Source organism: Corvus hawaiiensis, chromosome 20, assembly GCF_020740725.1.
Source record: "Corvus hawaiiensis isolate bCorHaw1 chromosome 20, bCorHaw1.pri.cur, whole genome shotgun sequence".
In the NCBI taxonomy this organism is placed as follows: Eukaryota; Metazoa; Chordata; class Aves; order Passeriformes; family Corvidae; genus Corvus; species Corvus hawaiiensis.
The window spans coordinates 110,498-134,824 of record NC_063232.1 but is presented as its reverse complement, the minus strand read 5'-3'; the positions used below and the strand labels follow the sequence as shown (position 1 = coordinate 134,824).

Genomic DNA, 24,327 nt, shown 5'->3' with positions numbered 1-24,327 from the left:
TAAACAGAGAATCAAGCACCTGTGTTTGAGATGAAGCAGCTGTACATGTTTTGACTGTTGATTCATCTGTCATGGCTAACTGCTTAATTTAGTGAAATCCATACAGAAATGGAGAAGTAATATTTTACTGTTTAATATTGTAGTATAAATATATGTTATATTTGCTTTCCTTTGTTTCTTGCTTTCCATGTGACAGGCCATAAGTTAGACAGGAATTTTACAGTGTCAACATGTAAAATGATATTTGGTGCAGGAAACGACCTTATAATTTAACTGCAACATACCTCTGATCACAGAAGATGAAAATTACAGCTGAGTACATTATCACAAAATTGTCAGAATATGAAATTCCACAGTTAACTAGCATTTTTCCTCAGATTTGAAAAGCTGCTCAAAGAAGCTTGCACATTCCCATTTGGCCATTTTATCAGACTTCCACAACAGACAGGCAAACACCCCCATACAGATCTTCCCACATGCCTGCCCCACAGCCTTTAAGCTGAGAAAAAAATCTTCCATAACACAGCCCTGGAGGCACATGTCTCTCAGTTGTTCTCAGTTCTTTTCACTGGTCTTCGTGCCTGCTGTACACACCTGCCAGTGTAAAGGGCCATCGGCTGTGCTGCTGCTGCTGCTGCTTGGTCTTCCAGTGCCAACGCTGGAATTCGCTCAAGAAGAACAAAGCAGGAAAACAAAACGTCCAGCAGAGAACCATTACTGCCCATTTTTATCTATGGATGAAATGTTACACCTCTCAGCCAGACACTCACCATTAGGCCTTAAGGAGGTCTTGAGGGCTGTGTTTGTTCTATGCTGCTGCTAATTTGAACACTTTTCCATCTGTATGTGCAACTACACTGAAGGGCTGGTGTGAGGCTCAGGGGGGCAAGACACTTCTTGTTACTTCCAGTTGGCAGGAGGAACAGCAGTAAGGACCAAGCACAAAACATCACTGAAAATACCCATCATAGTTAGATTGACTGTAAAACCACTTGTGGAGGGAGGGAGGGAAGAGACCAAAACCACCATGGCTCCTTCCCTTCCTCCTTATAGAACTTCAAATAAATCAGCCTTTGAGAGAAAGTAACAAAAAACCTAAGCAAAATCCTGTGCTAAGTGGTTGGTTCTCTCTGCCTCAGGGAGCAGCTGAGATTGCATCAGATGTCAGGGGGCTTTGCTGGATCTCCCTTCTCTGATAAATCTGATAAATAACCTTTATCCTTGTTTGTTTGTAAAAGGCATGGCATACGGAGAGATAAGATATGGTGGTGACTATGAAGTGATTTATACAGTCCTTTATGCAGATCCATCTTTCTCCAGTACCAAGATCTCTCTAAATGAGAGAGGTACATATGAGAGAATGTGAAAGAACATAAATTTTTATATCATTTAGAGACCTACTGAAAGGTAGGTATTTGAAAATGATTATTTTAGCCAGAAATGTCCTGACTAAATTATTCTGTGTTTACTCCCATATTAGAGCCATTCTCTCTACAAAAGGCTGTAAGAGAGGACAGAATTTGACCCATTCTCTGAATCTGCCTTAACAAGTAAAGAATTGTTATTTCTTATTTTACTTATTTTTTTTTTCCTGTGTGCTTACCCTAGGTACAAAGACCATTCTGGGCTGTATCCAGCCAGACTGAAGTGCTTTTAGTAAATTTATTCAGAAAGGATTAATGCACCCTTCTTGCTAAATAGCTGTTAAATTGAAGGAAAATATTTTCCTACAGCTTCTAGGCCTGTTTGGTTTTGGGTTTGTTTTTTTACAAAAAAGAGTGAATATCTATCTGCAGGTTGGGTTTTGTGCTTTCCTACCCTGCTCCCTGGATGGGATCTCAATAAAAGAGATGGTTCTCTGTACTGTGAGCTTGGTTCCATTCCATTATGTCTCTGTGTCCCTAGATGAAAATGTAAAGTTTTATGTAGCACAGGCGGCTTTGATAAAAGGGGAAAAAATGTTCTTGAAAAGTCTTGAACTGGTCTGTGTGTCCTTGCTTCCCTCTGCTCTGCCTTTTGAATGTTCTTAAAACAAACAAAAAAAAAAATTAAAAAAAACAAACCCAAAACCAACCAACCACTCAAACAGTCAAGTGATTATTATCAACTTTGTTTTACAGTGACTGCTCAAGGCAAGAGAAAAAATTCAGACAGTCCTCTCTTTTCCATGTTTTTCCTGCACATAATCTGTGAAACATATAGGATCTCTGTAGATCATATGAGTAGGCAAGAAGCTTTCCTGGACAGTCCTGCATAACCTGTTATCTGTTCCCATTAGGAGCTCTAATGAGTGTTTATTTCTCTCTTAATTACTAGTTCTCACCCTGTCTTTTTTCTCTTGTTTGTCACAGTAATTTATTCTATTCTTTTTCCTGTTACAGAAGAGATGGTGGAAGGAAAAAGTGCTATTCTCATAGGCATGAGCCAGTGGAACTCAAATGACCTTGTTGAGCAGATAGAAACAATTGGGAAGCTTGAGGAAAATCAAGGTAATGTTTAGCTTGTATTACCTATTTCTTTAGAGTTAACAAGAACATCTGACTACCGAAGCAATTCATTTTTAGATACTATGTAAATGCTCTACAGAAGTAATGTAATTTTACAGCATCCCATAGTTAAAAGATTAACATGGATATCTAAGTAGCATTTTAGTGCTGAGAAATGAATTGCAATGATCTCTTTCAGGAGAAAACTTTGTCAGACCAGGTAATACAAATTTATTGGCTTCAGTGGGAAGTCAGTGTTGGACTCAGCTGAACAACTATGACATAGATTACAAGACTAAAACTTATTTTTTCTTGTATTCAATGTGTGAGAGACTTCTTGTTGTCACCGGGTTATTTTGCTCCTAAAAGTCGACGACTCTTTATCTGGAATTTCTATGGAGACGCATACTTTCAGGTATTTGGGGCCATTTTTATATAAATATATATATAACTATGTACCAATGAAAGGAGTGGGAAATGGGCGCTGATACACCAGTAAGAATCTGGGACTTAGGGTAAAGGCCCAAGCACATCATAGTTATGCATTTAAATTCACTCCTGGTGCAAAGTATTCTGTCCATTACATGAAAGGAAATGCATGTACTCACCACTAGGAACAAATTCAGACTGGTGGATTTCAGTCCTCCAGCTATCTTGACATCATATCCTTACCTTAAATATATATTGTTAGTGTTTCTAAGGTCGAAGTTATTGTTGGTTTGTTTTTGTATAGTGCAAGTGCAGTGAAGGTAAGTTGAGGTAAGGTGAGGAAGACTTTTTGTATACTTTGAATTTAGTATATGCTTTATATTGCATTACTTGAGTTTTTTATGGTGGGAAATGAGATTACTGTACATGTTAACTTGCAAACCAGGCAAATACTTTTTACAGAAAAAAATGTCATTCAATTCAAGCTAGTAATCTTAAATTCAAGCATGTAAACTTAAACCTATGTCAGCATTTTAAAGGGTGAAATCCTGAGGAAAAATGCTGGAGTATGCATTATCCATGAGGTCAAGACACATTTGTTTGAGACCAAACCTGCATAAGACTTCAAATAAGGTCATGTGAATATTAGGGTTGTCCTCTCTCCCTCAGTTGCTATCTCTTGTTATACTGGTCTTTTGTAAATGTGGGTTTGAGAGCTGGAACATACCATATCTTATTTCTTTTCTCTCACACATGCAAATTAAAATATGAGAGAATCCAGAAACGTCTCAAGTGGATGAAGAACCACAGAGCTCCATAGGGAGATAATAAATGCTTGCCAGTGCAGTTGGAGTTTATCTGTATTGTTATGATTCAATCTCTGTATACGGCCAGCAGACTTTTCAGCTCTTCAGCCTTCATTTTGTCACCTCTTTCCCCTGTTCCCTCAGTTCAGTTTATTTTTTTAAAGAGTAGAAGAACTGCAGCTGCCAAGGAATGGCCAGTGCAGCTCGAGGCCGGGATACCTTGCCTTTGCCAGCTGAGCAGTGTCACACATCCATGGACATGAACCAGCTTTAATTACACTGAACAGCAGTAACAAAAAGGTTGCAGCTTTAGTAGATCAGACTGCCCTTCCTGAGCTGGTAACTTCCACGCTAGGGAATTTTATTTACTTCTGCCTTGCTAACTGGTGAGCAGAAGCAGTTGGCATTTTCTGGGTCATTAACATAGACAGAACTACTGTATTACTTCGTGCAAGCTACATTGCAACATCAGACCTCTTTTTTTGGTCACATCTAATAAAATATGCAAGCTTGGAAGTTTTTCTTGTATTGAGCTTCTGTTTTTTTCTGTGACTGTTTGGTTTTCTGCCTGTCCTCAGTGAACCGACCACTGTTGCTGGACAGCTCTGATTCTTGGCCATTTTACCAGAAATTATAGGACAGGTTTTATTTCATTACAATTGGTGAATATCCCAGAACCAAGTTTGCAAAGCCAAGATTTCAGAATTTAGCAAATGCCAAGCTTGAGATCTTAATGTGATCTTCATCAATTTCCTTTGTCTATTTGCCCCAACGCACTAGTTTTAATTACTTAGTAGTGTGATAGGAATGGATTGTATATCTCAGGTTTGCTTATGGTCCTCGACATGAGTAGCAAGAGAGGTTTTGTCTTTAATGATGGTGGGAGACGTCTTGAAGGAAAGTTTGTCTAGCAGTGAAGAGAAAGTGCTTGTGCATCTTTCTTGTCTGTGGATAGCTTTTTCATAAAAAAGCTTCCTATAGAAATTTAGAGAGATGTGAAGATGATCTTCAGAAACATAGATGGATGAGTGAGTAGGAAGGTTGAAATGGTTGATTTAGATTATGTATTAAAATCACAGTAACAAGATATTTGCAGTAATGTTAGTTTGTGGTGTCGTTGTGGGAAAACAGGTAATTGGCATGTTTTTGTTTGGTTATTTCTTTTAAGGAAGAGAAATATACATCTTTGTAATATGTGACCAAGTTAAATAACATCTGAAACTTGGTGTGTACAATCTCTTTTTTTTTTTTTTTTTTTGACTGTGCATTCTTGCACAACTCATGGTTCTCAGGAGCACGTAATTTCTGTCTTTCACTAGAAGGTGTACTTAATTATAGAGTGATTTGCGTTGGAAAGGACCTTAAAGACCATCTTGTTCCAACTCCTTGCCATGGGCATGAACACCTTCCACTATCCCAGGTTGCTTCAAGCCCCATCCAACATGTGCTTGAATATTTCCAGGGATGGGGCAGCTACAGTTTCTCTGGGCAACCTGTGCCAGTGCCTCAGCACCCTCAGAGGCATTAATTTCTTCCTAATGTCCAAACTAAACCTACTTTCAGTTTAAAGCCATTCTCTCTTGTCCTACCACTGCATGCCCACTGGCCTGCTGAAGGGAAAAATCAACCAGGCTGTTATTCAAGGCCACAAGTCCTGCCAGAAGTGGGCTCCTTTTCTCTGGGCCCCGGGTCACAACATTTGTCACAATGTTTCCCTCTGCATCCAGTAAAGGATGGAGATTCTCCTTGGCCCTCTTTTTATGGCCGACATATTTGTAAAAAGCATTTAATGTTGTCTTTTATAGCAGTAGTTTGAAGACTAAGTTCTAGTTGAGCTTTTGCCCTTGCAATTTTCTCCCTGTGTAACCTCACAACAGCCCTGTAGTCTTCCCCAGTTGCTCGCCCCTTCTTTCAAAGGTGATGCACTCTCTTTTTTCCTCTGAGTTCAAGCCAAAGCTCTCTGATCAGCCGGGCTGGTCATCTTCTTTGCCAGCTCAGCCTGTGTTTTCCAAAATGTAAACGCTACAGAAACCCACACATGCACACACAAAAAAAGTGAAACAGGCAAAGCCCTAATGAATCTTGACTGTTTCCTTGTTTTAAAACCTAATTTATTTAAAAAAAAATAAAAAGGCCGTATTTGGTATTTTTGTAGAAAATAAACAAGCAAGCAAACAAATAACAATGTAATTTCTGTAATAAAGCTTGCCACAAATGATGACTATTTATTTAATACACCCTAATTAAATTTTAAGAGCCATTAGTCAATTTTGTCAGCAACATGCTACTATTTTACTCTGCAAGTCCAGTTAATTGAATTAAAATGCTTCAAATTAGGATGAATTCTCAGGTATATTGACAAAATACGATTTAATTTTTAGTTGTTTAAAACATAACTGACTGTAAAATGCCTGTGAAATTCACTTTTCCTGTGCTTCATATGCCACACATACAGACTGATGGATTGCTTTACTGGTTACCAGCAAAATACATGGACATGATCAGCTTTCACAACTGGAAATTTTCATATCAGGTGAGTGAACGGCCTTTCTTGGTCCCATTGCACAAGAGTAGGTTACACAGATCTTTTCATCTTTTACCAAATTGATTGTCTATCTGGAAAGTAGTGCTGACAGGAATATTGCTTTCTTTCTGGGAGTCATTTGAATTGCTGATTTAGATCAAATTTATTCTTCATATCCACCCCGCTACAAGATAGTGGATAGAGCTGGGAGATGCTACTGTTGTGCAAGTTGTATTTGGTCTGTGTTTGGAAACCTGCAATTCTTTCCCTTTCTGCACCACCTAGGATTGAGCTTTTCAATTTCTACTGATTTTTTTTTTTTAGTAACAAGCTTTGTGTTTCTCAGTGGACTATAAAATGCTGTTGAATTCACGACATGCACTATGACTCCCCACTACTCTATCTGCTCTTTGTAACTTCCCTTTAAAAAAATATTTCCTGAGATTTTAAGTGCAATAAATGCATCACTGAGTGATTTTTTTGTTTGTTTGATTTTTTTTTTTTTTTTTGTTCTCTAATATAGTATCTTTTGGATCTCATTTTTTCCCTATCTAGAGTAAGGGGGAAAAAAGGCTGGTTTATTTGTGCAGCAGCCAGTTTCTAGGAGTGTCAGGAACAATTTCTTGTTGATTCCTTCAACTGCTCTCTCTGTTCTCCTGTCATAATAGCCACAAGGCAGTGAACAGAACTGAAAGACTAGAATAACGTTTTTGGTTAAGATTAAGTTTGATATACATCTGTGGAGTAAGCTAATTTATAAAATCATAGAATATCTCAAGTTGCAAGGGACTCATAAGGATCAAGTCCAACTCTCTGCTCCTAACAGGACTCCCTAAAGCTAAACTATATGACTGCATGGCAGGAGGTCGCAATTCGTATGTTCTGTTGTCTTATGTGCACAAGGCTGCTAGAAAGACAACTCGATGACAGTGATTCTTCTGTTTAGAGAAGGTTTGGTTTTGCTTTGGGCAGACTGCACGAGGAGTAGCTTTTCAGAGTGCACTAAGCTCCCAGAAATTGTATTGGGCATTCCAGAGCATTAAGCATATATGAAAATGCCTTTGTCTTGTCCCAGACTTCTTGAATTTCTGGTTAGGCCAAATTAATGCACGAGGTAAGACAATACCAGTCAGAAGGGTAAGATATACTGACAGCTGCTGCAAAAATTTACCGTGACCTTGCCCTGTAGATGAAGGTAGAGATAGGAAAGCAAATGAGAAAGTAATTGCTATTTTATTACTTTGTAGGACAGAAACAGTTTTTAGTTTGTCTGTGGAACAGTATTGCTTTATCTTTCCATCAAATTAAGAGTCTAACTAGTCTGGTATCATGGAGAAACATTACTGTGAGAGAGAAGTAATTAATCAACTTCAGGAGATTTTTCTTCATCAAATATTCAACTGGGTTGTTGCACAATAGGTACAAATCTTACATGTAAGAGGAAGGTTTAGCTACATCATTCTTCAGGTTGATGTTTTTTCGGAAGGAGAAAGACTGTAGGCTTTCTGAAAACCATCTATGGTTTCTTGTGAAATAAAATTAATCCCAGTTTAGGTCAATAATAAAGGCTGTACAGTGTTTAACCCCTCTGAGGGCTGCCTTGCCTAATTTTGTCCACAGTGAATGTTCTGTGTAAACAAACTGCTCTCTTCCTTCCCTCCAGCAGCATGTGATCTACCCCTCCTCGTCATGCCCTCCTGGAGTCACATAATTAATTAAACGGTGTTTTTACATAGCTGACTGTGATGCTTATGCTGCTATTAAATTTATTGCAATAGCATCTGCTGCTGCCTATTAATATAAAGAGTGGCAAACAGAAAATTTGGCTTGGTGAACAGTAGAAGGGAAATATGGAAACTGCAATAGTCATCAGCATTCCAAAATGCATCAGATTGCTCATATAAAAACCAGATTTTACTTCTAGCTGCAGGTTTTGGAGAGAAGCAGTGGATTGGACTTCTGCAAATCACTACTGTTAGCAGTTTACAGTAGGGCAGGTTACTAGTGTTGTGCAACTGCTGTCATTTAATTTTGTGATGCTGTATGTTCTAGAATACAGCACAGAAGATGCATGCAAAATGAAGGAAGCTTAATCTACCTGCTAAGATATTTTTTACTGAGAGCTGAGTCCTGCTGCAGAGAGCATTGCTTTCCTTGCAGTCTCTCCCTTTTCATTTTTTAATCTGTATTAAGATCCGGTCCACATGCTGAAATCAGCATGTGTTCTTGCATCATTTTCACTGGGCCTAGAGTTTCCCTGGCTGCCATTCCCATGGAGAGGATCATACCATCTGTAGGTATATTGCCTCCTTTCCTTTCCCTCTGTTTTCCCAAGTTTGACATATCTATGCTCACACTGGTGTTACATTTGCTACAGCATTTTTAAAAAAAAATTAACAAAACAGATTTTTCTATTCAGAAGTTAATTTTCACAGTATTCTTGCTGAGGTGAAAGTCATGTTCTAAAGAGGAGCATCAATGTTGTTTGTTCCAGTGGTATGGTTATGTTGTTACACAAATTCAGATTATTAGAGCACAGAAAGTCATGTATACCATAAAGCTTGCTGGCGCCTTTTTGGCCAGTATTGCAGGACTGGGTGTGTGAGGGAAGAAAGAAGAGAACAATTCCCCTGGTATCTCCTTGGTCCTGAGGCACTCTGTTCTGCTGTGCTATCCTCTAACGCTGAACCCATTATTGATGTAATCCCAGGTGAGAGCAGAACAAGAGACAAGAATTGTACAAAATGCCCTCTGACATCTCAGGAGCACATGTGTGTGTAATGGCTACAGGCTACAAATCTAATGTATGTGTATTGGCGGTGTACCACGGCATGACACTAAAGGTAACTTTGTGACTCTTATTTTTACCTGCAGCTGCTTTCTCTGAAGAATACAGAAGGTTATTTCTACTGGTTTTACCAATCTTTTGTGGGACAATAAGATGGCTTCTATTCTGGTTTCAACACTGCCCAAAAAACACCTTCCTGATTTTTTTTTTAATTTTATTTTTTTTAGTAGCATGCAAGTAAGAGTACTTGCAGATCATCCTTCAATTCTGGGACAGAGAAGTGGCATTTTTTTCAGAATCTGTTAAATATATTGTGTGATGAAAAATAAAGTAACTGTCTGTTTCTTAAACCTACCAAATAAAAATTAATTTTAGTTCTGTAGTGGACGTCTCTTCAGTTTCTGTCGAGAGCTGTTCTTTTGCGAGGTAGAGTTTCTATCTGCACAGCCACTCAAAGCCGCCACAGGAAGGAATTTTATTCATGAAACCCATTGTTTTACATGTTGTAATTTGTGGGATTGTGTATACAAGCACTTCAGAAAGCTGGTCTGTGCTCTTGGCACGGAGGTCTGGTTTTTGCTTTTAGCTCTCACATTCCTGAGAACTTCACACGTTGTTCCCAAGGGAGTGACTGATGGCTGCTTTGCCTCAGCAATGACTCTCTCTATGAGCTGTTGCAGTTAATACTTCTTCTCTGGTAAGCTGAAAGCAGGTAACAGTTGTGACCCAACCTCTTTGGCAGAACAACAGTCTGTGAATTGTCCTGGAAAGGAACTGAAAATGAAAGATTATATGTGAAGTTTGGAAATAGCTAATTCAAATTATTTTCATTCCTCAAAGGTGAGGTACAGCAGTGTACTGCAAGTACAGCTTGCACAAAGAGTGGACTAAAGGAGATTTCTTTGCTGTATATTAAAAGCCTGACATTTTTTCTGTTCTTTTTATTCCCTTCAAAACCAAATTGTCAACTGTGGTAGTTGGAGCACCTGAAAAAATAGAGAATAGTTGCAGTACTGCTGCATCCATCAGAGGACTTAAACATTATTATTAGTCTTTATGTATTAACACTAGCTGGATTTAGCATAACAGTGTTTTTAATTCATGAGATTGAGAAACCGTGCAGACAAGTTCTAAAGTCTTAGACACTAGGCAGAAGCTTTCATTGAACGCAAGCAAATCAGTGGGGAGGCAACAGCAGCACATGCAGTTTTATTCACAGTATCGTAGAGGGCCACCGGCGTCCCTGGTCCTTGTCATTTGCCGTTCTGTTCTTTGATTCCAAACACCTGCAACAGGATGTTGCCTCTGTTGTTGAGTCAGGCTGTGCTCCAGGAGCAGCGTGCTGTGTCTGTTGCAGGTGTGAATGTACTCAAGTGGTAGGTTGGCTCTGGAAAAAAAAAGTAAATGTTGCCTGGGCCTCTGAAGAAAGAACCTAGAGAAGGGATTGAGAGACCTGTGTTCTCATTCCAGCTGTGATGGTAGGTGTAGGTAGAGGTAGGCTGATACCTTTGGGTTTTGTCATGGACAAATGATGGCAAAGGTGTTTACCCTCCATGGTAGTAATGGCCAGAGCACTTTATCTATAGGAAGGGCCTTTATTCCCGTATCCTTATGTCTCTGTAGATTAGGTTTTTGTATTTAGATCTGAGAAAATCTCTTTGTACTTGCAACTTTCCTTGGACGGGTAGACTGTGGAAGAGAATGGAAGGACAAAAATATTCTTTAAACAACTGCTAATTAAATATTTGTAATAAGAATCTGGTTTGTATTGCTAGGTAAGTTATGCCAATTCTTAGTTATTAAGAGATTCAGTGACTAGTGCTGCAGGTGATCAAATAGATTCCTACCTACATTTCTCTATCAAATAGATTCCTCCCTACCTACCTACAAGTTTCATTTTTTATGATGCCTTTCTTGAAATGAAGAATAAAATCTAGCTTCTAGCATAACCATTTTGATTAATAGATTCCAGAAGTTGTCAGGTGTGTCATATGCTGATCTATTCCCACGGAAGCCAATGGGGGTTTTTGAAATCTGCATAGTAGTAGTCAGTTGCAAAATATTTACAGCAACACAGGAGAAAAAGTAAAGAACTTGATGTTCATGTAAAGCAATTTTAGTTTACATTGTGGTTTCTTTCTTTTGCAGGTGAAGAGTCTGCATTTTGCTCATCTGGCTTTCTACAGGAAAAACAACGTGAGTTGTTCTAATTTTTCTTTGTACCAAAGCTATTCAACAACTAGAGATAGTAATAGAGTCGTTAACTAGCACAGGCCTTGTGGTATGTTACACTGAGAAGAGAAATGCATGTGGAGGGATCATGATTCTTTTAAATTTTCTTTTAAATTTAATTATTTTCACCATGGATTATTAAAATGTACCAGGAAAGTGCCTGTGACATTATTTAATGCATTATTGTCTTATAGTGTTGGCTGGAGTGGTGGAGGTAGAGCACTGGAGAGTGAAGCTGCTGGTGTACACAATAGCTCACACAGGGCAGTACAACATGGCTCAATTTGGAGTGTAGGAGCCTTCAGTGCTTTGTGCTCTGGACTTCCTCCTTCCATCTCTGCTTAGGGAGGTGCAAGAAGTGTTACTGTTAAAATTTCTGAGTGCTATAAGAATGAAAAGTAGTGCCAAGCCTGGCATTGCTAGGGTTCCTTTGCTGCTGGTGCCCAACTTCAAGGAGTGTATTTACATGTGGCTCTGCTTTTGATATTTCTATGGTTTTGCATTGCTTGCTAAAGAGTGAGAATTGACTTATAGAAGTGTATGGTGTTAATGAGGGTGTTTTCTTTCATCACAGTTCTCTCTGGGGACATTGTCCGTTACCTTCCTGGAGTTCACAGTGAAATGTTGGTTCTTTATTCCTGCAGCTCTGTTTGTAAGGACATGCTGTCACTAGGTGCCAACCCCTTCCTTTTTGGAAATCATACTTTTCCCATCTGGCCAGGTCTGGTAACTGGAGCTGTGGAGCATTTTGAGTCAAGATCCTCAGCTAAATCCTGTGTGTTTCTTCTTCTTCTGTTCTCTATAGTAGTAATTTATGAGATCTGGTAGCATGTGTATGTATAAGACTCATTCAATGAAGAAACTGTGAAAGTTAACACAGGAACTATCTCATGTTGTGGTTTTCAGAGCACGATTGGGCTCAGTGATGCATGCCATTATTTTCCTATAAACAGTGCAGTTTGCAAAACTGCATCTGCAGTATATTTACAGTATTCTTTCTCATTTGTTAATAGAAAGCATATGTCACAGCCTTCATATGAACATATTTCTTATGATGGATTTGTCATTATAAAGGGCTAGCAATAGTGCAGCAGATGGCAAGAAACGGCATCATTTCTCATGAGGGCGTGATAATGGAAATAGCAGTTTTCTTTTGGGACTATTGCCACTTTATGTTTTGTAGCCAACACAAGTTCTCTTTTTTTTTCTCCTCAAATTTTTTTTTCTCCTCTAAATTAACATGGCAAAATATTAGGGATATTTGAAATGGTCTGTGTCATAGAAAAAAGAGGACCTCACTTGATTTTTAGTATGGCTTTGAACTTTACCTCATGATCTCAGAAGTTTGGGAATGATCGTACGAATTCTCTTCTACTAGATTCAGGGAAATAACTTATTTTTTTGGTCATGTATCAAACCCCTGCCTTTCATGCCTGCTTTGAGGGGTTGAATCACTCAGAGTTTTTCCTTTCACCTGGCTTTCTTCTCGTGGCAGTCTTGAGATCTGATGTACTCCATGTGAAGAGACAGGGCAACAAGTTACTTCAGACAAAGTAACTGAGTAGAGATGCAGAACTTGCTTAGTGCCTCTCTAAATCACTGATGAACATGTATGCATGTGTATATATGTATATTTATATACCAGTTCCAGTGGGAATTTGAGTCTGAAACAATCCCTGCCAGACACACTAGCTCACTGGTATCTGTGTTAGCAGGATATGTTTCTGTCTGCAGAAATACTTGGTATATCACTCATTAAATAAGTTAGTTTAGATGGTGTCCACTGTTCCTGACTGTTGACTGCTAGAATGAAAAGCAGTTTTTCTCTTGGGGTTGCATTTGTTTTAGGACTGTGTGCTGTCTTCCTTATAGTTCAGTATCTGGTAAGCAATAGGCAAGTGTCACTTTCTGTTTTGATTCACCTACCTCACCTAAGTTTGTTTTGGTACCACATGTTACTAAGAGCCATTTAACTAGTAGGGTAGTTCTCAATGGGCTGATACATGGTCCTGACCAAAAAGTGCTCAATAGTTCCTGCTGATTTTTTATAATGAAGACTTAAGTTTTAAATCCCTTTAATTTAATTTAAATGTTTTTAAATTGATGATCTCCCCAAAAATGGAACTTCTAAATTTCTATTGTTGACATAGTTGTTTAATAATGAGGTCAGCATTACATTGCAGAGAATTTCAGAAAGCAGTTGCATTTGGTGGAATTTTAGGGTTTATGATGTTAGGTTTGCTTTCTGATGTTGTGGGTTTTGTTGTACTCTTTTGTTTTATACAAGTATTAAATTACTGATACATTAAATCCTTGCCTGTCAGAAAGGCAAGAATAATTGCCTCAATTTTAAATACAGAGAAGTGTAGACACAGGGGCTAAATAAATTTACAGTGGCTGTAAGGGATAATATTGGTAGAATGTGCTGTAGAATTCAGTCTCAGTCCTAATGCAGAAGAGTAGAATGTTCAAAATGTGTTTTGGACTAAATTCAGGGCTTTCAGAATAACCTGGCCAGACCCTGCTTAAGCAGTGTTCTTGGTGAGGTGAAAATTACATTCCACTCTCTTAAGGTCTGGCAGACTGCCTGTAGACAAATGGCATAGAACCTCAAAGAAGGTGTGAACTCCTAATGCCAAGGAAAAGTAAACTGAGCCAACTATAGCATTATGGGGTGTATTTATTTTCTTCTGGCATGCTGGAAGAAATGAAGGTAAATGTGTCTAAATCCTGAAAGCTGTCTGTTATCTATTTTGGTGTAATTATTTGGTACAATCATCTCTCTTTAACTCCTAAAACTTGTGTCTGTCATGGAGGGAGGAAGGCTTCCTAGTTTCTCTAGGAACAGCTAACATGAGATGAGTGGAATTTTAAGACTGCAAACTCAATCAGCTGAAATTTTAAATTACAAATTTCTAGCATCATCACTCACGAGGGTTTAAAAGCCTCCTCCTCCCCTCCCATAAGAGTGAAGAGGAGTTGTTACAGGACTAGTATTCACATCTTGTCTGGAATTCCATCACTGTCGGAGGGAAAAGCACATTTTCCCTCCCCAAAGAGCTAACCACAACATTTGCTAATCAAATTTGATCTTACAGCTGTTTCCCAGGTAACTAAGATGCAACGGTAGAAAAAAAAAATACTGCATTGTGAAGAGACCAGAAAGAGCTGGTAGCAATTTTCTTCAATGAAGAAACAATGCAAAAAAAAACCTGGATAGTGCTGTATCATCTTTTTCTCTGACCTTAAGGCCAGAGAAGATTTGTTCAGAGGTCACGCTTTTTCACAGCCAGCTGTAAAATTAATAGAATAGAATAGAATAGAACAGAATAGAATATTTTCAGTTGGAAGAAACCTGTAATGATCATGTAGTCCAACTGCCTGACCACTTCATGGCTGAACAAAAGTTAAAGCATGTTGTTAAGGGCAATGTCTTAAATGCTTCTTAAACACCAACAGGCTTGGGGCATTGACAGCTCTCTAGGAAACCTGTTCCAGTGTTTGATCACGCTTTCTGCAAAGAAAAGCTTTTTAAGTGTTCTTTCCCAAGGCAAGACAGTGGACAATCTCTTAATCTTAAAGCTGGTATCAGGAATTTTTCACCACTTAGATCAGGCTGCTGCCCAGCCAGACTGCCTAAAGAGCAGACAAGTAGGTCTTTGAGTCTGTTTGGTCATGCTCCAAAGTCAATGCAGAAACTTTCATTGTTGTGTTTATAATTGAAGATGTTGGATGCATGAACCTGTTATGAAAAGGTATTGGCAAAGCAGTGTGTTTCTCTGCAACGTCACTTCCTATTTTTCAGCTTACAAGACATACCAAAGTATCTAAGATACCTTTATGGGATGAGCGGAGTGATGCAGGACCTCAGGTGACCTCTTCTGCTGCTGCTTCAGAAAGGCACAGATGATCAACAGCAGCTGTACTGGCACTACATGCCTCTGTATAAGGACCTGAATCCTGTTCTGTATGTTGCTGCTAAGAATAGAAGAGCCTCTAATATGTAGGCCTGCAAGAAACTTTGTGTATTGTTCTGTTTGTCTACAGGATTTCATGTGAACAGAACTTTCTCTCTTGAAATTAGAAATGTGCCTTACCTCCATAGATGTCTGTGAAAGATGTAGCAGGCAGATACTTATATGACTAATATGTCTCTTTTCCTTTCAGGTGAATTATATAGAGCCTCTTTAAGAAAACAAAGGTTCCCTGCACAAGGCAGTATTGAAATACATGAGGACAATGAGGTGAGATTGTTTCCTAAAACAAGCTGTGCTGATTTTCAAGTAGACAGGTGAAAATACTGTCATATTGTATTATGAAATTGTAAACTCATTTGATGGTTTAGTTTAGTAGGTGCACATGCAATCACTGAAAATCATCACAAGGTTTTTAGACATTGCATACTTAGGTGGAAAAAGGACTCCGTTTTCTGAAGAGAAATTGTTATGTCTGCTTAGTAATTAACTGGAAATACAGGTTTTGTGAAGCAGCAGTCATGAAATTGGTAATAACAGAATTGCCTGGTTTTAGAAGCAGGAAAGAATCTCAACACATTGTAGACCTTCCAGCAAACTGATTAAGGTCCTCTGTCTACACGTAGGACAGGTAGTGGAAATGTCTACTTTACCACTTTTGAAGAACTCAATCCTACAACCCCCTGAAAATGGTGACAGTCATTGATTGACTTCAGATGTCCAGTTGATTTGTTCTTGAGCACCTTCTCTAAGTCATGGCTGAGCTACTGCTGAGAGGCAAATTAATTTTATTCCCTTTGAGTCTTCCTGTGAAAGATACCAGTTAAATCCAGCTGAGAAACTTCTCATACCAGTGACTTCAGCAATATTGACCCACTTGAGTTTTTGCTTTTTGAAGCTTTCAGTTCCATCATCTCCTCAGCAGTGCTGCTTATTTACAAGCAGGCATTGTCCATGGAAGGAACTACATTTAGCTTCTAAAGGGAATTAAATTTCTCTTATGAAAGCTGGAATGACACCTTATGGAGAAGGAAATTGTAAATTAGTGCATGGAAAAGTGGAACCTGAAAAATGCTTCTATGATTCTCCTGTATTTAAGCAGATACAGGTCAGGTCAGCAAAATGCCTTCGCAATGAATACTTCTGGATACTAAAATTCATGGGCTGAAGAGAGATAGTGGAATAACCTACAATTCTTTCATTTTCAGCCATTTCTCTGTCACCATTATACAAGTGCTTAAGTTTCCCATTTCCCTTCACTCCAGAACTTAAAAATAAAGTGTCCAGAACATTGCCTGATGCTGAGTAAATCACCCAATCTAGCATTTAACAATCTTTAGACAAAAAATATTACTGTTGTTTTTGCTGTGTGTTCATATTTGGTCAGGAAGTAGAAATCTTCAGGAATCATCTCATCCAAAGTGAAGAAGAAAATAGCAGCAAGATTTAACAACAAAAAATCTAATCTTTTAATGTATTACTGAGTTCTTTGAGTACACACAAGTCTCAAGGGGTAAAGAGGAAAAAAAAGGTGAAATTGTGAGATATTTAAAATGCTTTTCCAGTTTCAAGTAGGAAATATCTGTTATCTGCAAAGCATGCTGATTATTGTCTGTGTATGTGCCTATTTACATATTAATAAATTTGTTTGTGAGTTTTATGGATATCAGCAATGATGCATTTTTTTACTTTTTCATTAAGTGTCTGGGTGAATTACCGCCATCTTTCATTTTAATAAGAAGCTGCCAGTGTCAAAAGTCTGAGATAATGGTATCTTCTGCTTTTGCTGAATGTTTTCATTTGCAGAGAAATTTGTCTATTTTGGGCTTGTGGTGATTTGAATGAGAACCTTGCCAGTAAATGAAGCAATCATTAGGATACTTAGATGATCGCTTACGCTGCCTGTGGAGGTTGGAATTTTTCTCCAGGCTCAGAGTATTTAAAGTAATTTCTGATGTACACAAAACTGTCTTAATCTTTGTTGATCTGAAACCTACATCTGTGCTGCACAGGGTTTGTGTCAGAGCATAGTGGGCTCTATATGATTCAGACGTACTTGAATTAAATGGAACAGGACATGTGCATGTGCACACGTGCACACACATGCCCCCACCCACTCCCGTGAAAGCAAATACCACAAAATTATCACAGTGGGGGTGGGAGAAAAAAAAAATCACTGCTAATGTTGCCACCAAATAAACTAACGAAGTCCATAAAAATGCCGCCTCCTTTCTTATTTCCTGTTTTTCTCACAGGAAGGAGTTCAACACCAGAACTGCAAAACTCACGTGTTAATTTTGATCCTACATGGGGGAAACATATTAGACACTGGGAGTGGAGACCACAACAGCAAACTGGCAGACATCAACACCTTCAGTTCTGTGTTTGAGAAAGTGACCCGAGCCCATTTCCCTGCTTCTTCAGGCCACATCTTAATGAGACTTGTTCCCTGCCCAGCAATCTGTTCAGCAGCTTTCTCTCTTGTTTCCAGGTAAGTTGATTTGTATTTCCTGGTGTTTGGTTTTGCATTGTGGTTTTGAATAGCTTTCTGTGACCCATATATTTCATAATGAAATTTTGCTAATCATTTCTAATCTTTTGCTGACTGCAAGACTTGCGCCAATCTTTCATCCTAAGTGGATGAATTTGTTTTAAAAACCATTTTTATTGGATGTATCCACTTCAGTAGCTGCTCTTCCTCAGCTGCTTTTTCAGTCTTGAAATTCACTCATTGAATGAGAGAATGTTTTCAAGTAACATTACTTTCTGTGACATAAATATTTTAAATGGCACGATAGAGAAAGGAGAAAGAAACATATACTCCTGGGACTGCTTCAACTCTTCTACAAGTGCAAACCAGGATTAACTGTTGAACTCTGGTGAGGGGAGGAGAGAATCAGATTTTCTTGATTTCTGTTTTTCTAAGCATGAAAATGTTGCTTTTTCAATCAAGTTGCCTCCTTTTTGCCAGATGTTACTATGCAAATATTTACTATGATTTCAGAATGTGTGCAGCTTTGTTTCATCTTTTTTGAAAAGATTGGACACTGGGAAAAACATCTTTATATGCTTTTGAACAATACACCTGTCACACTGTGTTCTAGGAAACTGTTTCATTGTGATGGTTGGATCCTGCTCTTCGGTGTAGGGAGTTATTATACAGGGGGAAAACAAAAGCTGAAATGTAATCATGTCATTGCCATTCAAAATTACGTCTAGTTGTATGTAGAGCAATTGCACCAAGTATGTTTAACTGCAGAAATGCCTTCTAGTATGATCCCATTCACCTAAAGCAGTAATGCCTTGGTTTTTCTAAGCAGTTGAATTCGATGAGAAAATGATCCTTCCCACGTTCGCTCATTGTGAACTGCAATAGCCCAACCCATTTCTGTTGCTAACTGCTCATTCTCTGATGCTGTGTCCTGCCTCTTGAAGTTTTCCTGATGATAACATGTCCTTTTCTAGCCTAAATCCCTACAGCTATGATGAGAGCTGTCTCAGCAGCAGTGAAGACCACATCCCACTGGCTGCCTTGCCTTTGCTGGCTGTCTCATCTCCTCAGTATCAGGATGCAGTTGCCATGGTGATCAGTAGAGCAAATCAAGTTTACAATGAGTTTCTCAAATCTACTGATGGGGCTGGTTTTAATGGGCAGGTAGGACTATTTTCTCTTACATCAAAGTAAAATTCCTTCAGAGCGAGGCTATTTCTTTTTAAGCCGTTGTGTTGAGGGGTTTGAGTTATGAGTATGGGACAACACTACAAATATGATGAATGAATGTTAGCATGGGATCACCTACACAAAATGCTCTCTCAGTGTCCAGCACAAGACAGGCACTTCTGGGATCCCATGCACTATCTCGTGTGGATTTACTCAGCTGGTGGAAGACTATATACATTCTCCCACAAGCATTTTGACTCCTAACCGCTTGCTTTGCTATGGTACTTTAAGCAGGGTATGTAGTGAACAAGCATGCCAGCCTGAGACAAATGATCATCTGTGTTAATGAGTTCTTCAGACACAGCTGATGGAAAAATTGGGACGTATTTAAGATCCTAAGAAATCCAATACCGATCTATTATTTCTTCTTTGCCTCCATCACTATATTAATAAAGCAATAGTCAGTAATGAAACATAGAAGACAAATACTCAGCTGCTAGTGGTGGTGCAGATTTCTTCTCTAACTCTGGGGAAATTATGTGATTTTCTGTTGTGACCTGCACACCAGTGAAGTCACCTACAGGTTTCTTCCAACTGACAGTAACTGTCAATTACTGTTCCTGCTTCACCATCTTTAGTTTTCAAAATCTCCTGCTTCACATAGAAAAATGATATTGATACCCTGTGTGAGTTACTGGTATTATTTTGTAATGGGGCCACCTACAATGGCCAGAAGCATGCATTTCCTTTAAGAACAGTGACCTCCACACTTCAGAAAAAGAAAGAAAATACATTTAATATAGAGTACAGTGTAAACTTTGAAGGGAAGCATGTGTCTTATTACACAAACAGATTCTTTTCCATGGCACTAATAAGGTTATGCTGTGATATATCAGTATTTTTAGGCTAAAATTTGGTTTGAAGCCATTTTTACTACACATAGTAAACTGTTATTGCTTAAAGCATAAAACCAGCCCAATTGCAGTGACAGAACATTATGAAAGGTGAAATTATGTAAAGAGTGATACCAGTTACAAAAATAGTATGAAAATTTTCTCAATAGAAACTTAGTGTTATGATTTTTTTCTTTGGAAAAGGTACAAAAAAGTCTCCCTGTTGTAGTTTACAAATAATATATATTATTTCCTGTGGAAGAGTCTGCTAGACCTCTGTATGTTCCACAGAATTTTCACTATCAACTAGCAGCACTGTTAAAGTGGAAGTGACTTCTCTTTCTACAGTGCTTTGCTTTGCTCCTTAAATAGAAATGTCAGGTCTGCCTCTGAGTAAGTCCTGTACTGATCGAATATATATCATATATCCTGACACACACCCTGTGTGTGTCTTTCCTTCCATATTTTTGTCTCTTCTGTCAATTTACATTGCAAGTTCATTAGATCAGAGGTTGCCTTTTTGATTTTACGTAGTATCTGGAAAAAATTAACTCCATTACCTTAATGCCAATAATAATAAGGATTAGAAACACAGTGGTAAATTGAAGAAGGTATTGCCAATTCCCTACAAAAAGTGCTGTTAATTTTATTAAGGTTACCTGTATCATATGATTTTCGGCTCTTTGTGGACTTCATTGTGCAGCATAGGAATTTGAAAATCAGAGAGTAAATTGGCATGCTGTTCAATTATATACAACTTTAGAACCAGAAATGCCTTAGGATAGATATCACCTTAATGTATTTTGATATTTTGTTTTATTTTTAAAGTGTTTTTTTATAATTTTAGTTGAGTACAAGAAAGGTACTCGCTTTTCCTAACATTCTTCACTTCAGAGAAAAAATGCACAACATGCTATATCCAAAACTTGTAGTTTAGTGTTGTAGCCAAGCTGAATTAAGTTTAGAAGTAAGTTAAAGATTTGTAATATTTTCTGTTTTGCTAATCGGAGTTGGGAACAACAGATTAGACAATTGCTTCCGTTTGAGGATTGGAAGGAGAGACTTGCTGAAGCATGTTATCAAGCTATTACTCATGCTCAGACATGGACAGGGGAACAGGGAGAAAGAATCATCTCATGTGGGATGGGGAGGGGTTCAGTGGAATTGGCTTGTGAGGGAGATTCTAGTGTACCATAAAATTACTCCAGAATTCTCAATTTTAGTAGTATATGTATTTTTAATTGCCAGATCCATACCTTGAAGATAGCTTCTATGTTTATATTAAATGTGAAGCAAGAGTGAATTTCTCTGCTTAATACCTCATTTTAAAGTTTTGTTCCCTTGTTCTGACAGGGGAGTGCCAATCTGTTGAAGTTCTCTCCTCTGTATGACTCTGAAGGAAATGTTAAGTGGCTTGAAATCTTTGTGACACTGGTCATCCAGTGATCTGGACTTTTCCAGCTGGAATCTGGCTGCAAGCAGCTGGAAGAGTTCTAATCCATTTGGCAGAACTCCCACTCATCAAAATAGTTCCTGGGACAGATATTCTTGGTGTAGGGCATATTTCTGGAGATAAAAGAAAGTAGAAGAAAGTAACTGCAACATAAACCAAAGTATAAAAATGAGTAACAAGGGTATGAAGTAAGACAGAAACTCCTCTGCAGTGCTGTGATGCTTTTTGTCTCTTTTAAAAATACTTGCTACATCTCCCAAAAAAATCTTTTTTTCAGGTGTGTCTCATAGGTGACTGCATTGGAGGAATTTTGGGCTTTGATGCCATCTGCTATAATTCTAATACAGCTTACGAAAGTCGGAACAGTAGCAGGAGAGGAAGCATCAGCAGCATCCAGGTGAAGAGAAAAAAATACACACAGCTGAAACCCTATAGATTCATTCCATGGAGGAAATCAGCTCCATATGAGCCAGAGAAAATTTAAGGATTTGGTAAATTGCAATGATAGAGTGGGATTCTGCCCGTCTATCAAAAATTTGCTGTTAAAAATTAAGTTGTCAGCTTCAGTTTATGATATACAGAAATCAGTAGTGAAGGCTTTATCTGTTAGCCTTTGCAGTAGGGTTACCAAGTGCTCTTTATTGTATCCCTAACTGTAGATGCAAATACGTCCTTGCTCAGAAATCTCTGGCAGGCTGCCATTTTTGTCAAAATACCTTCCTTTCCTTCCCTTTCCCTTTCCCTTTCCCTTTCCCTTTCCCTTTCCCTTTCCCTTTCCCTTTTCCCTTTCCTTTTTCCTTTCCCTTTCCCTTTCCCTTCCCTTTCCCCTTCCCCTTCCCACCCTGCCCCACCCTTTCTCAAAAAAGCCGATCCCATATCCATGGAACACGATGAGCAGGACCATTAATGTTGTAATGTGCATTTTGTGCACTCAGGTAAGACCCCTTCTGATTACCTTATGATATTTTTAGTTCTCTAAGAATGATGAAGTAATGAGGGATAAAGCTTTTGTGTTACTCCTCCTTTCCACCCCTCACACCCCTCTCCACCCTCAAATTCCTGATTCTCCCTCCAGCTTTTAGGCTATTTATCTTGAAGGGAAATTTAGTTTTCATCTCTTTGCTTCTACTGCAAAGAGAAATTTTTAGTGCCTTCCACCCTTTGTTGGATAAAGTGAGGTCATATATATAAATGCAGGCATTTCATATAAGCTCTTTCATATTTTGTTACCTGTCTGAATCTTCCCTTTGCTCTGCTCATTTTCTGAAGGATAATCCACTCTTAGCAGAGGACTCCAGTCTGGGTGACAGCAAACACCTGAGCAAAAGCAATATTGACATCTCGGGAATCATGGAGGATGAGAAGCAAAGGCAGCTGGTGCCTCGGAAACAGAGTGACTCATCCACTTACGACTGTGACACTATAACCCAGCATCATGCATTCCTGTCCAGGTAGCTAGTGGTAGATGACTGAGTAAAAGAAATGGGCTTGCCAATGAATGGAGCCTGTTAGCACCAGAGCACAGAGGCATTGTTATTATTTCTGTTCTGTCTCATGGATGGGCAGCAGGTTCATAGGCTACTTTTCTGCTTCTGAGTGTAGGTATTTATTCTCCAGCAGAACTAAATGATAGATAAGTCTTTTTCTGTCAGTAAGAAATAAGTGATCTGTATTTACCTCATGCATACAAAGTAAATGGATGTGTTTTAAATCACTTAAAAGATTAAAAGCTGTCTATAAGTATCATTGATTTTGATCTGTTAAAAACAGTTGAGAAGTAATAAAATTCTAGGTCATAGCTCAAGGAGCAGATTACAACAATGGTTTTTATGTACCCAGATTACATACTTTGACTGTAACCTTTTAATACCATTGTCCTTACACAACTTTAGTAGGTTAACGTTTGTAGCAGAAGTTTCAGAATGAACTTGCATACATTTGTACTGCTAAAAGGGGGGGGAGGTAAACTTGAATATTCATGATTTTGGGAAAACTTTACCAAGTGTTCTATAAAATAACTGTAGGAAACTCTTGCATGTTGAAGGTAGTAAATTTACTTAATAGCCGCACTGAAAATCATGGCTGCTATATTGCAATCATTCTACAGTTTTAAGGTGTATGGCTTGGATCTAAATGCCAGTGCTAGAGCTTTCTAAGCATCCTGTTTTGGGAATGTTCTTTTTTTCTGAATGCCCTTTTTATTATTTTTGATTCAGTATTTTCTTTATTCAGTATCCACTCAAGCGTGTTGAAAGATGGTGCAGACCTTCCTCCTGTGGATTCCAGTCTCTCAGAAGTAAATCTGGGCCGATTTGAATTTGAGGTGTCTGATTTCTTCCTTTTTGGATCACCGCTTGGTTTGGTGCTGGCCATGAGGAGCACTGTTCTGCCTGGTCTGGATGGTAAGCTCTTTTTGGGGTTAAAATACAGGTTGTGTAATGACCTTTGTAAACAAAGAGACTCACACAAAAAGGAGGTAAATAAAGGAGCCTGGTTAAAGATCACGGAGTGAGGTAAGTTTCTTCCTTTAAGAGATGGGAACGTTAATGTAGGTAGGTACTGAGGTGACGAGGATTGTTCCAGGGATTTCACTGCTCACTTACAGAAGTGTGTCTTATGTTCTGCTGTTAATCATATATTCCATGTCATACAACATGAAGCTCACACTTCACCAAGGATCAGTCCTTGAAAACAATACCAAAAATAACATCTCTTCTTGGTTCAGCATTGCCTCTTGTTCATGTCTGGCTTCATGGGTGGATTTGGCCCTCGGGTGTGTTGCCTGTGAGCCATTCTTCCTCTCTAGTAACAGAGCCTAGTGATCAGACACAGAAAGGATTTTTTAGTTTTATTTCTAATGCATCTGGATTTTTTAAGTTTTTCATTTAAAAACTTACTTTATTTTTCATTATTCAGCACATGCTTTGTCTCTTTGCATGGTATGAGCTTTGGATAGCACAGCATCTTTATAGGAAATGATGCATTCATTTATCAGGTGAGGGAGAAAATCTGTTGCAATAATGAGAAGAGACAACAATTCAGAACTCTAAGGGTTTTTTTTTTCCTAGCCAGTAGTCCTTC

At 38.5% G+C, this 24,327-nt stretch overlaps 1 protein-coding gene across 6 annotated transcripts in view; it reads left to right on the top strand.

Moving 5' to 3' along the window:
* PITPNM3 (PITPNM family member 3) overlaps positions 1 to 24,327 on the top strand; it is a 51,682-nt gene that overhangs the window by 14,146 nt on the left and 13,209 nt on the right. For 4 of the 6 annotated variants that reach the window (XM_048324442.1, XM_048324443.1, XM_048324444.1 and 1 more), the window contains 8 exons: positions 2,382 to 2,489; positions 11,182 to 11,229; positions 15,433 to 15,509; positions 17,495 to 17,730; positions 18,705 to 18,894; positions 21,524 to 21,643; positions 22,516 to 22,697; positions 23,479 to 23,648. In XM_048324442.1, coding sequence (XP_048180399.1) covers positions 2,382 to 2,489; positions 11,182 to 11,229; positions 15,433 to 15,509; positions 17,495 to 17,730; positions 18,705 to 18,894; positions 21,524 to 21,643; positions 22,516 to 22,697; positions 23,479 to 23,648 — 1,131 coding nt within the window. Of the gene's footprint in view, positions 1 to 2,381; positions 2,490 to 11,181; positions 11,230 to 11,909; positions 12,041 to 15,219; positions 15,269 to 15,432; positions 15,510 to 17,494; positions 17,731 to 18,704; positions 18,895 to 21,523; positions 21,644 to 22,515; positions 22,698 to 23,478; positions 23,649 to 24,327 lie in introns of those variants that run through there. The other 2 variants (XM_048324446.1, XM_048324447.1) reach the window with 2 other exon arrangements.